Source organism: Polypterus senegalus, chromosome 15, assembly GCF_016835505.1.
Source record: "Polypterus senegalus isolate Bchr_013 chromosome 15, ASM1683550v1, whole genome shotgun sequence".
NCBI lineage: Eukaryota > Metazoa > Chordata > Cladistia > Polypteriformes > Polypteridae > Polypterus > Polypterus senegalus.
In genome coordinates this window covers 45,200,327-45,214,190 of record NC_053168.1, presented here as the reverse complement: position 1 = coordinate 45,214,190, position 13,864 = coordinate 45,200,327, and the positions used below count along the sequence as shown (strand labels likewise).

Below are 13,864 nucleotides of genomic sequence, written 5' to 3'. Positions count from 1 at the left end.
ATCTGCACATTCATGCAATTATCTAACCAGCCAGTCATGTAGCAGATGCACAACGCATACCAAACAACGCGTTAAGAGATCTAGAGCTTCAGTTCAGTCCACAGAAAGGGGAAAACGTGACCTCCGTGATTTTGATAGTGGCATGGGGCATCAGCCGGGCTGCTCTAGGGGTTTCTATAACTGTTGTCACTTGAGTTACTTATCTAATCCTGTGGACAGAAACGCCATGTTGACGAGAGAGTTGTGAGAGGAGCATGGCCAGGCTGCTCTGAGCTGACAGAAAAGCCATGATAACTCAGATAACCAACTGTGGTGAGCAGACAAGCATCTCGAATGCACAACACATCAAACCTCGAGGCAGATGGGCTACAACAGCAGAAGACCACATTGGGCTCCACTCCTGTCAGAAAGCTGAGGCTGCAGTCGGCACAGGCTCACCAAAACTGGTCTAATGAATCTCGAGCTCTACTTGAGGCACCATGTGGTAGGGTCAGATTTTGGTGTCAACAGCATGAATCCATGTATCCAAACTACCCTGTGTCAACACTCCAGGCTGGTGGAGATAGTGTGCGGAATGGTTTCTTGGCTCACTTTAGGCCCATTAATACCAAACAATCCTAACTCAAATGAAGTGGCCCATTTAAGTATTGTTGCTGACCATGTTAATCCTATGTGGACACTAGAGGGCACTGTTGCTCCTCAAACCCAACATGACAGACATCAGGCAAAAGTTAAAAGCAACAGAGAGCTTTTTATTATTAAGGAAACTCTTCCCATCACAAGTAAGAAATACAGCACACACAATTCTTCCTTCTCTGTGTTTTCTCCTCCGCTCCTCCCATAATCTTCAACCGTCTTCCACTCGACTCTGGTTTGTCCCTGTGAGGTTAGTCTGGTCCTTTTATATTGTCCAACCTGGAAGTGCTTCTGCTCTTCCACTCACATGACCTACCAGCCCTTCCGGGTCAGGCGAAAACCTTATGCCTCATGGTTCTTCCACAGCACCCCCTGACGGCATCCAACAAGGCTGAGATAGAGAACTCCAGGTCCCATGGTGCTCAGTGGGAATCCGGGGCACCGCTGTAAACCAGGGGAGCTGCCATTTAGTGTTTTGGGGACCCTAAAGCAGCTGCCTTCCCCCATCCTTCCGTCTTTTGGGCGTCCTTGCTGGGTTGGGCTACCGGCCGTCCCTTACACCCATAAAGGCCACAATTTACCCATCTTTAAATGCTAGTTACTTCCAGCGTGATAGTACACCAGCCACAATGCATAAGTCTTCTCAAGCTGGTTTCCTGAACATGACAATAAGTCCAGTGTTCTTTTAGTGGTCAGACATAATGAATGTGCAGTTGACAAATCTGCAGACTGCATGATGCCATCATCTCAACAAGGACCAGAAACTCAAAGGATTTTAACAACATCTTGTGGAATCCGTGCCTGACAGACCTGAGGTTGCTTTAAGAGGACAGCAGCCCCTGCCCAGTATTAGCATAGCGGTCCTGAGAACTTGTTCAGTGATGTGATTATAACTGGGGACGTTTTATGAAAAAAAACAACAGTAATTGGAATTTAATCTTGGATCAGCACAGAAGACTGCTGGCTCTCCAGCATTTGGGACCCCGGCTAAGACCCCTGTGTTTGTGTGTGCAGCATCAGACCATCTCCCAATTAGACTAAAGACACACCATTAAGTGGGCTGCCCACTCCAAATTAATCAGGTGTGCCCTGCCACCCAGAGGACTGCTTTCTGCTCTTCTCTTATGGGGAAGAATTTCAAGGGGACGCCAGGGGAAGAGTCCAGACGTGACACAGAGGCTTACTCTTCTTCCTTTTCACCCATGACCCACGTGCCATTCTGTCAGAAAAACTCATTTGAAGGTTCAGTAGTCCGGAGAGTGGCATTTAGCCCAACTCCGGCAACTTTCCCAAATGAATCTTAGCTTACCCAGTGAACGGGCTAAACAAACCCTCGGTGCCCAAGCCTCCAAGATGTTTCAAGTGCCCTTATTTGTTTTCTACACCACCCTGTGTCTGGGGTTTCAAGGATAAAACGCAAACTCCAAATACCAAGGGCTTATGGATAAAGAGCAATGAAATAAAGTTGCAGCACACAGCAGAAGGGTGCGGGTACCGGAGTGGTCAGAGAGATCACACTCTGCAGTTTTTACATAACAGTTCACAAGCGAATGAAATGAAGGAAATGCAATTTGAATGGCTTGTTATTCATTTAATTTTGGAATTAATTGTACATTTTCTACATTCATGAATAAAATTGTACATCAGAAGTAGTTGCCAGTCCATTCTACAGACACGGTAAATAAAATGGTAAACGCGGACGTGACTGCCGATCATTGTGGACGTACAGCAGCGCGCCAGACAGCATGACGGAGCCGAGACAACAGACATACAAACGTCACGGAGGGAGAGATCAGTGCTTTTTAGTGATAGAAGTACAGTTCCACCTTTGACGATGCCTATATGGCTAAATTGAAATTAATTGGATTTTATTAGACCAGCTGAACCCCCTCTCACCAAAAAAAAAATAAACATAAAATACCTGCTTGGAGCAGACGGGATCATCTGCCATTTCCTAATCACGGAACTGAGCACTGCAGAAAATTAGTTGTATCTGGATACGCCTAATGGGATTTGCCTTAATCCCGTAACAACATCAGCGGATGAAGGGGATTTTCTCAAATCCTGGCATATCACCATTTTTTTTTTCTTGTAATCATTAGGGGTCACATGGATGTTTAGTGGCATTTGCATCGTTTTGAAATGGTAGGAATGTAGTAAGGCACAGTTTTGAATTTCAGCCAGAGCTCATATACAGCAGTTTGTACCCACCAGAGAAAGGCTCCCCTTGAATTTGCTCATCCAGTTACCACATTTAGTCAGACACTGGAAAGTGAAAAACACTCCCTCTGAAAGCAACACAGGAATGCAATGAAGCAATTGGCGGAGCAAAATGAACACAAGTAAAAGCAGTAAAAAAAAAAAAAAGTTGTCAAAGTATTTTTTTTAATCCTGTTTATGTCAAAATTGTAATCAACAGACATACACAATCATTTTCATTTGTGGTTATGTCTGTGTGGCATATGGATTGGGAAGCATGTCATATTTGTTAGTCATATTTTATATTTGTTAGTCGTCTTCTGTACCATCTAGCCTGCCCATCCAGCTCAAATATTTCTCTGTAAATTGACACTTCCTGACAATGTCCTTCACTGTCTTCAGATTTCTCTTTGATGGTGACTCCAAAGTGCTCCCCAGCATTCGGGAGGTAACGTCACCAATGCAAAGAAGCTGGTGACCGAGCAGCCATCAGTCTCAGTCTTGAGTTGAACTTTATTTTGATCAAAAGCTTTGCAGTAGCAGAGTGTGTATTGCAAGGGAAAGAAACTGCAAATCAAAATGTGGAAGCTGGGAGTTTACAAAAATAAATGTGTCTACCACAGACAACAGAACTCTGTGAGAAACAAAAACGAAGCATTCACTGTTAGGGCGGTCGAGTTCTTGCCTTTTAACATTTAAACTGCTTTCATGATTATAAAAAAAGACAATGACGTCAGGAACAGCTGAAGCAGACCCCCAAAAGGAATTCCGATTGTGTATCTGTAGAAATCGTACTCATTTTTCACAAGACACATTTGTTCAGAATCACACAAGACCTCATTTGAAATCGAACATTTGAACCACATGTCCTTTCTCCTGTATAGTACTTTTGAGGCAGTCGTCTCCATACAAGTGGCTGTGAGATGATGAATAAGAGATGAAATGAACGAAGAGAGGAAGGAAGCGCAGAGTCTTTCGATGCTTACTTATGCATAAAGATAATCATTTGATAGAGTATCTAAATATCCATAGGGTTCACGATTGTAAAATCAGAGTCCTTGCTATTGCTGCTGTCATCATCTGGGCTTGAGCCGGAGGTACTGGAAGACGCCGATGTTGGCCCCATTAATGGGTCAGAGAAGCTGGGATTTGGTTTGTGATCTTCTCCCGATTTTAAGATCACTTTTCCCTTCCTAAGAAAATGGGAATGTGGGTGATCACCTGGAAAGATGCTGCTTGGGCCTTTAATTGTCTGATCTTCTAAATCGTCATCTTCTTGGCATAACAAAATGTAGTCATCTGAGCTCCTGCTCTCCGAGTTTAGGGAAGTCTGGGAGGTAGCCTATAAAGAGGCAAATAAAAAACAAAATTAGTATTTAGTAACAAATGTAACAAAACTGAACAATACTTAATAAATTTAAAAAATATGAGAAATAGAAGATATTTCTTTGCTCTGATATGGTATACAAAAATCTTAAATGTGTGCAGTTGCAGACCAAAATGTTAACTTTTCTGGTCAGTTCTAGTGGTGTGCTAAACAGAAGACAAGAGAAGAAGTCTAAAAAACTTTTAAATTGGAGTATTAATAAAAGAGAAAGCTGAGTTTGAAGAAGAGGCCGTTATGTGAAAAGGTCAGTGAGGAGAAGAACAACCAAAACGGCAGTCATCTTTTCTACAGTATTGATGCTCCAGTACTCCTATACACTGGCACTGTGAGTGCTGTGCAGAGTGGAGGCAGGACCTCTGTGTTTTTCCCAGTTGATTCTGGGGATTGTCAGGGGTCTGTCCTGCTCCTACTCTTTTCAATGCTTGTATGGACTGGGTGTTGGGCAAGGTTGTGGGGTCCAGAGGCTGTGGGGCATCTGTTGGTGAAGAAAGATTCACGGATCTTGGCTTTGCTGGCAATGCTGTGATCTTCGCGGAGTCAATGGAGGCTCTGAGCGGGGCTCTCGAGAGACTGAGTGAGGAGTCTGAGTGTCTGGGCTTACGAGTGTCCTGGAAAACAAACAACACGGTCGCGGTCTTTAATGATCTCTTAGGCACAGCCATCAGCAGTGTGTCTGTCTGTGGAGAGAATGTCAACCTTATTGAGAGGTTTACTTACCTTGGCAGTGACATTCGTGTCTATGGTCTATGACAGGTGTCCTCAATCCCAGTCCTGGAGAGCCACAGTGGCTGCAGGTTTTTGTTCTGACCTGGTTGCTTAATTAGAAAGCAATTCTTGCCAATAAAGCACTAACAAGCTATGAAATTAAATTAACTCTGCTATGTCAGGTCATTCTCATATCCTAGATTTTCTTTCCCTTTCTATCATGCAAATGATTTGAAGGCTAAAATGGACGAGTAATTCTCAGTCCTTCACTTTTTTCTCTTCATTTTTCTTCCAAGTATTTAATTAAACCCAATAGTGCAGATAAATACACACAGGTGTAAATGTAAATAAGCTAAATGGAGAAATGCTGCTCTCTCTTGTCATTTGCATGTTATTGATAATAAGGAGCAATTAAAATAGCTGTTTAAGACAAAATTAAGCAATAAGGGCTCAAAATCACTAAAGTGAAGCAGAAGTGTTACTTTAGCAATAAGTGCTTTTTATTAAGCAACTGGGTTGGAGCAAAAACCTGCAGCCACTGCGGCTCTCCAGGACCGTGATTGAGGACCCCTGGTCTATGAAGTCAACAGACGGATTGGGAGAGCATGGGGAGCCATGAGGTCACTGGAAAGGGGTGTGTGGTGCTCCTGATATCTATGCAAAAGGACAAAGGTCCAAGCTTCCTGTCTTGCTATATGGTTGCGAGAGATGGACGCCATACAGAGACCTGAGATGAAGACTGGACTCCTTTGATACTGTGTCTCTTTGGAGAGTCCTTGGGGACCGCCAGATAGACTTTGTGTTTAATTGCTCATGGAGTACCAAATGAAGCACATTACCTGTATAGTGAGGAAACATCAGTTACGGCACTACAACCATGAGGCACGATTTCCTGATGGTGATCTGGCTCACAGGATCCTCACTGTTGAGAACCGAGTAGTGGGACCAAACCAAGGGGATGCCCAGGTAACATCCGGCTTAGGCAGATAGAGGGTCATTTCCGGAGGGTTGGACTAGACCTTTTGTCTGCCTTTGCCAACCAATCCCGAGCTATGTCATCGTGTGGTGGATGCTGTAAAACCATGGTCACTGATTACAAGCGCCAGAAGGCATGCGAATGAATATGAATAATACGAATAATGTTGCATCCGTGCCACAATGTTTTCCGAAATGTACTATACAGGTCATAAAATGAATAATTCCAAACATCATATATACCTATGTCTCTTGTTTTTTTTGCCATTGCGGCTTTGACATCAAGGACCATAAGGTGGTTACTAATAATACTCCAGCGTGAGCAGGAACACTCAATAAAACTGAATAAAAAAAATTCAAGTGACGATGAAGGCAGATTCACCAGCGTTTGTGTGTCAGCTTTTATCCCTCCAGATCAGAGAATTTCCAGTTCCATTGTCTCAAAACACCACTCACATCTACAGTTATTCCCAGTTTCAGATAAAAAGTAACCGTGTCTGATCTGGGGCAGGGGTGAGTGTTGTATCATTATCGTGACTGAGAGAATAAAAGTGGAAAAAAAAAAAAACGCTAACTTTTACAAGTGCTATAAATTTACACCAGCTGTTACAGATGCAAATCAAATGTATGTGTTTATTGTATAATATTAACAATAAGAGCAGCTCACTAATCAAAATGGTAAATTTGAGGGGAGATGGTTTCAAACTCATGACCTCTAGATTATGAGTCGACAGTTCTAACTGCTGCACCACGGAAGGTGTCATATTGTACTTGCACCTTTTGTGAAAGTGTTTATTTGATATTTGGCCATCAACCTTCACACATTATATAGTTCATGTCTACAGTTTGTCATTTATTACTAAAACATGAAAAATGTTTCTGTTTTAACGATGTGTTTACATAGATTGTTGTTGACACAAAACACACATCAAATTATTTCCCCTTACAATTCTGGGTAGCTCACTCCCAGATAATCAATCAAGGCAGGGACTGGGAGAATTTCTTGCCAGTTCTGAGGCGGTGGGTGGATGGTATACCAGGCTGCTTGCTGCTTGGGCTTATCGACACAAGAGTTTTTTCGTTGGCTCTGGTATTTCTAGTGTTAATAAAGGCTTAGTCGAGAATATCAAATCGTATTACAGACAGTCCAAACATTATATAATCCAAAAAATGAAGTTTGACTGAGAGGAGTGGTTCACTTCAAAACCAGGAGTTCCGAGATGCTGAAGGTATCGTGCGAAGGGGTGATCACCGATCTGAAGGAAAGCACAACTTTAATCCTTCTGAAACAACTATAAAATGAAAGCTGTATAATTACTCAGGAGGACTTCTTTAATAATTCATATTGTTTCATTACTCTGCAGTTTTCACTTACTATTTTTCTTAGCCCCCATTTTCCTTTCTAATGTCAACTGCATTACTTACATGAACATAAAGAAGCTACAAAAGGCTTGAAATTGAGCGGATTAGTAGGGACTCGAGCATTCTTCTCAATGATCTATTCAGAATGTTGACATAGGAGAGCAAATAACAAAAAAAATACACACTTCTTCAAAAATTCCTTGCTGATCTGATAAAATGACCAGCAGCCTACATAAAGGAGAAGAGCACTTGTGTTTATTTTAAATTGCTTAAACCAACAGTACAAAGTTGGAAAGGACTGGTTACTAAATGCTGAAACAGCACCCAGTAACAACGATGTAAACTGGAAAAAAAGTTAAATAAAATTGGTTTGTCGGCTGAGTCTCCTCTCTTTCTTTTGGGTGGGAGCAGAATTTGGGTTTGTTAAGTATGATTTAATTATATGGAATATTATTTGCTTTTAATTAAAATCAATACAAAATAGATAAATAAAATTGATTATGGTGATGTTAATTGTTATTTTTCTTGAACGATTCAGAAGCTAATTAGGATTACTGAAGTAAGAAACTCATTTCTAAGCTGCAATTTATAACTTATAAAAAGTCATCACAATTACAACAAACACAATCCAGATGCTGTGCGTGAAACACTAATAAATATGAAGGAGAAGCTTGGAACAACTGTATTTTGGGCTTTTTCATAAGCACTATGTGATAACGAACAATAATTATTCTTTAAATATAGATTAGTGAATGAGTGAGGACAATTAAAAACATGCATTACTGTATTTTGGATAAAAAAAAATGACATTGTGGGAACACACAGCCCAGCACATGTTCGGCTGAATAATAGCTATGCTCTGATGTGTTATGTGTTGCACTTTCCATTTGTTTTGATTACAAATTGTCAGGCTTTCCACTTTCCACTTACTGCAGTCACGATGTAATTACACTTCATTTCATTAAAGTGTCTGCCCTGATGTATTGTAATTTTATCACAAAAATTAGATGTCATCCCCGCGGACTCTCTTAATTTCCTAAGACGGGAAATTAAATTCTTTTTTACACTGTAAATGGAATTAAATTTTTTGATTATATGTTAAAATTATAAACCAATTCTTCAAATATTATCACAGAATAGTACTGAAAACTGAACAGGTGAAAAGACAAATGCGGATTGCTTACTATTAACATTCAACATTTGTAAACCAAAACCGTATTCATTATCACAGAAAATGAACACAACTAAAACTTTATGATAGTTTATGATCATCGCCATCCAAGGCTGATCACCTGGCCTTTCAGTTCATATAACAAATCCACAAATTCTTCTCACTGTCAGGATATACATTAAAACATAAATCCTGCCTTCCCACAAACCTTAAAACAGATCAGCCATCAAGCCTGGTTTCAACGCTAGCAGAGCTAATGATATTACAGCAAATTAAAGACTGATCAAATATTCCTTCATCTGTTTTCTAAACTTGCTTATTCCAGTGCAGGATTATGCAGGCTTTCCTTGCACAATGAGTAAAAGCAGAAGCCAGGGCTGAGCAGCGTGGCTGGCCATTATAGGGCATGTTTGCTTACACTCCTACGTTAAACTAATTGAGTCCCTAATGAACCTAAGCAACATGGCTTATGTATCTGGTGGGAAATTGGAGTATCCAGGAAGACAATGGGAGCACATTCAAACTCTACACAGAAAATGACAGGGTCAGCATTTCAGACCAGCACTTGAGAGATGGGAGCCATCCTGCCACCTTTGTTCTCTGCTAATCAATCATCTGAATGTATGAAATACTTTAATGTGTGAATTATTCTTATCCTTTGAGGCAGACTGAGAAGCACAGACATCCGGGAGAGGCTCAAAATAGAGCTGATGACCCTCCAAATTAAGAGGAGCCAATTGGGAATTTTTGGGTTTCTGATTCGGACACCTACCTGCAGAGGTTTTAAAGCATGACCAGCTAGGAGAAGACCCCAGTGAAGACCCAGCACATACAGGGAGGATTATTTTTTCCCAGATGGACTGGTAACACCTTGGGAATCCTACAGTATGAGTTGGCAAGTGTAGATCTTTAAAGGTTCATGTGGGCCTCACTGCTAAAACTGTTTCCCCCATGACCTAATCTCAGATATGCAGAGGAAAATTCATAAAATAATTATTCTGTAGTTGACTCAGATCCTTTAACGCATTTTTCCCATTATCACCATGATCAACATCAGCTGCACTGTGACAATGTTGAAGAACTTTAAGCAATAAATATCTACTGGAGTACCTTAATTGCTTTATTTTCCCTTTGAAAATAAAGAGGAGATTGAAATTGTTTGCATGATGGGATCATTAGATTACATTAGGTAAACATTATTAATCCCAAGGGGAAGTTCATATGTGTATAGCAGCAGAAACATAAAAACAAGGATACAGACTCACAGGACAAATAATACAGCCAATCAATAAATCAATATGTAATTAAAAAATAAATATATAAATAAAAAAATGTAAATTGTCCAGATATTTAAAAATGGTATTTCAAAATAAACTTAACAAGTGCCCCAGGAGGAAGCACTGAAATGCCAGTAGCAGTGGGCATAAACAACCCCCAGAGCTGCTTCATGGTAGTATGAGCCTGTGACTAAAAACAGCACCTCCTGGAGGGGTCAAATGTATTTTTCATGATGGCATCTAACTTTGCCATCATCCTCTACAATGGCTAACAACGTGTCCACGGTTTGGCCTGTGATGGAGCAGGCCTTCCTGATAAGTTTATTCAGGCATTGTGCTTCTTTTGCGCGCAAGTTGCTTCCCCACAGCATAGAACACCACACTGGCTATATGGACTGAGAGAACATTTCCAGCTTGCTGCATGCATCAAAAGACCTGAATCTCTTTAGCAAGTACAGTCTGGTCTGGCCCTTCTTATACAAAGCTACTGTGTTGTCTGACCAGTCCAGTTTGTTGTTTATATGACTCCCGAGGTACTTGTAGCTCTGCACCACTTCCACAGTCTCCCACTGTGTGGTGAGAGGTCTCAGAGGCTCATTGGTATGCCTAAAGTCCACCACAAGCTCTTATGTATTGCTTTTCTGATGTGGAGTTGCAAGTTGCTGTCCCTGCACCACAAGACAAAGTCCTCCACAGCTTTCCTGTACTCTGACTTGTCTCTCATTATTAATGCAGCCTATGACAGACAAGTCATCTGAAAATTTCTGTAGATGGCAAGCGGTGGTATGATGCTGGAAGTCTGTTGTGTAGAGGGTGAACAGAAAGGGAGACAGGACTGTTCCCTGAAATGCTCCTATATTATTCACCTCCATTTACAAAAAGCAGTCCCTCAGCCTCACAAACTGCTGTCTGTTGGTCAGGTAGTCCATAATTCAGGAAATTGTGGGGGCATCAAGATACAAAGCCTTGAGCTTTTCCCCAAGTCAATGAGGCAGAATGATATTAAAAGCACTGGAAAAGACAACGAACATTATTCTAACTGTGGTGCCAGCTTTGTCCAAATAAGAGTAGGCTCTGTGGAGCACATAGATGAGTGCATTTTCCATACCTATCTGTGTCTGATTGGCAAACTGCAGAGATTCTGAAAGCAGGTGCCATAGCTGTTTTAGGACCAGTCTCTCAAAGGTCTTCATGATGCATGAAGTAAGAGCAACTGGCGTGAAGTCCTTGGCATCACTAGAATGACCTTTCTTTGGCACTGGGACCACAGGATATTTTCCACAGCAGGAGAACCTTCTGAAAATTCAGGAAAAGCGAGAACAGGTGTTGTAGGACCCCACAGAGCTGACTAGCAAATGTTTCCATCACCCTGGGGCTGATTTCATCTGACCCTGAAGCCATGTTTTTGCAGTGCTTTCCCAGCTCTCTCCTCACTTCATCAATAGAGACACAAAGTCCAGAGAGTGGAAAGGAACAGGAGCCCACAGGTGTGATGTTATTGTGGGGGAAGGTTGTGCAGTGTGCAGATGGTAGTTTGGATTCTAGAACTTCCTCAGCTCACTCACAGAGGCTAGCAGTGTTAGGGGAGGGCTGTACTGACAAAATGAGCCAAACCTGTCGAAGAACTGGTTCAGTTCATTATCTCTGCTCTTGTCCCCTTCCCCGCCATGTTTACCAGCCTGCTTGTAGCCAGTAATAGTCCCCAACCCATTTCACACTTCCTTCATGTTATTCTGTTGTAACTTGTGCTCAGGTTTGTCTCTGTAGCAGGCTTTCCCGTTTTGGAGTTGCTTCTTCAGTTCTGACTCCACCTGCTTTACTTCATCTTTGTCTCCAGACCTGAAAGCTCTCTTCTTCCTATTTAATTGGGTTTTTGTGATCCATGGTTTGTTGTTGGGGAAACAGGACATTGCCTTTTTGGGGACAATGTTATCCACACAGTCTGTGATACAGTGGCTCAGCCTCTCAATGTCCTACCCGTGTGACTCAAAAAGCATGTCCCAGTCAGTGTTTTCAAAGGCATCCATCAGAGCCTCCACAGCCTCTGCTGTTCATTCTTGCACACTCCTGGTGGTGACTGGCAGCCACTGAACAAAGTGTTTAGTGTTTAGGTATGAGCTGTACCAAATTATGGTCCGATTGGCCTAAAGGTGGCAATGCAAGTAAGTTACAATATATACCTCTTTAACATTGGCATACCACAAAATGGTAAAAATTGGTGAGGGCAGAGGAAAGTGAAATGTGGTTATTAAAGTCCCCAGAAATTGGAATGAAAGCACTGGCATGATCCGTTGTAACATAGTTAATTAGAGAATATACCGTGCCTGTTGCAATTGCTGCATCTGTCGAGGGGGAATGTAAACTTCTAGCACAATGGCATGTGAAAACTCAACATATAATAAGGTCCTAAACCCACTGCAAGCAGTTCAATATTCGGGTTGCACACCTGTCCTTTAATAGTTGTGTGTCCTTTTCTTTCACAAAAATGGCAAGCCTGACTCCTTAATTCTTGCCGTTTTCGGACTTGCTTCTGTCCACCCACACGATTTTAAGTCCAGTGTTTCCACTCTAAGCCCTGTCTCAGAGAAGCGCATGAGACTGCTGAGTTTGGGCTCCCTTTGGCTCCTGAACAGGCTGAGAGCTCATCCATTTTATTCACCAGTGATTTTACATTTCCCATAATAATCCAAGGCAGATAAGGTCTGTACCTTCTTCTTTATTGCAAAGTCAGGTACCTGCTCTGTTCTCTCAGTGTTTCCGCTGTAGTTCTGCTGGTAGCCCGGCAATTAACTCATGTACTTTGGGAGACAAAGGGCACAAGACCAACAGCTGCTGTCACATGCAAGTGAGTGCTTGTCCCTCCTCACATTTACTGTTAGCCATATTATCAAAAAAGTAGTAAAAAATAGCAACAAAATAGTAATGAACAATGAAGACAAACAAAAATACATGGGAGCTACTGTTTTAGGCAGCTGATCATGGCAGCGCTGGAAACAAAACAAAGCAAAGCTGTACAGTACCTCCTGATTTCTCACAAACTGGGACTTCTCCTGATCAACATTGTTTTCAGTTTCTGCAGCATGACTGTTGGAGCAGTAATGATCATCTGCTATGGTGATTTCTTCATTTTCTTCTGCCTCCAATTGACTCTGGTTAAAGCGCAGTGACCCCTTCAAAATGTCCTTAATCTAAAAACAAACAAAAAGATTCATTCAATTACAATCCACGTCTGAAAACAGTCAATGAACTTCACCTTGTTCAACTAAAGTTCATTTTTAGGATGCTCTAAGACATTCTTCCAACTGGATAGGTCAGGCCTGGGGGTTCATCCTGGCTGCATCAGTACAAAGCCAAGAAGACAGATGCATGTCCCCATTACCATGTTAACTTGTTGTAACAATGATGCAGCTTACCTCATTGATAAATAAAATACAGATGAATGTAATTTACAGTGTTTCAAACAAAAGCAATTAGCAATTATCCATTTTCTGTTTCCATTGCTGCCTGGCTATTCATCTCAGTCTATAACTAAAAACCATGACTTGTCTGAAAAATAAAATCCTGACATTTTGTGTAACCAAACCAAATGTTCAATGGTATCAACCAAGTCTGCCAGTGATTACCAAAATGCACACTCTTTAGGTCATCAAGTACAACACATGGGATAAAAAAGAAACAAACACAACAAATAAATTGTCATCATTTTGGAGCTGTTTGAAACACAAGTAAATAAAGTCACAATGGCTAAACGCATGCCACAAAATCTTATACTAGTTTTCAAGTCACCTGCATTAAACAACATAAACTACAAGGAGGGATAAATATAGGGAGGAACTGTGCAGCAAATGAAAAGCCAAACCAGAACCCTCTGGCTGGCCTGGGCCAGCTTCCAAGCTTCTGTTGGCTCATTCATTTACCCACCCCAGTACGACACATATGGGCTCACTTTTCACCTCTAGTCTCTTTCCATCTAGATCTGCCTTCTCTTACTTTCACCAGCCAATCCTTAACCCAGGACTCGGTGATTCTTGGACCCTGAGGAAATTTTAAGCACCATCTGAAGTCACAACTGACTAAGCCTCAGGAGCACTTCAGGAGACAGGGACTACAGCACTTCAGGGTCAGAGCTCCTTCTAGCACAGTGTTTCTCAA

At 41.6% G+C, this 13,864-nt stretch overlaps 1 protein-coding gene across 5 annotated transcripts in view; it reads right to left on the bottom strand.

Moving 5' to 3' along the window:
• Nucleotides 1-2,212: 2,212 nt before the first annotated feature.
• The window catches only part of tbc1d5 (TBC1 domain family, member 5), a 483,468-nt gene continuing 471,816 nt past the window's right edge, over nucleotides 2,213-13,864 (bottom strand). For all 5 annotated transcript variants that reach the window (XM_039737608.1, XM_039737613.1, XM_039737610.1 and 2 more), the window contains 2 exons: nucleotides 12,733-12,900; nucleotides 2,213-4,177 (listed from right to left, as the gene is read on the bottom strand). In XM_039737608.1, the coding sequence (XP_039593542.1) occupies nucleotides 3,854-4,177; nucleotides 12,733-12,900 (492 nt within the window). In that variant the 3' untranslated portion in view covers nucleotides 2,213-3,853. The remainder of the gene's footprint in view (nucleotides 4,178-12,732; nucleotides 12,901-13,864) is intronic.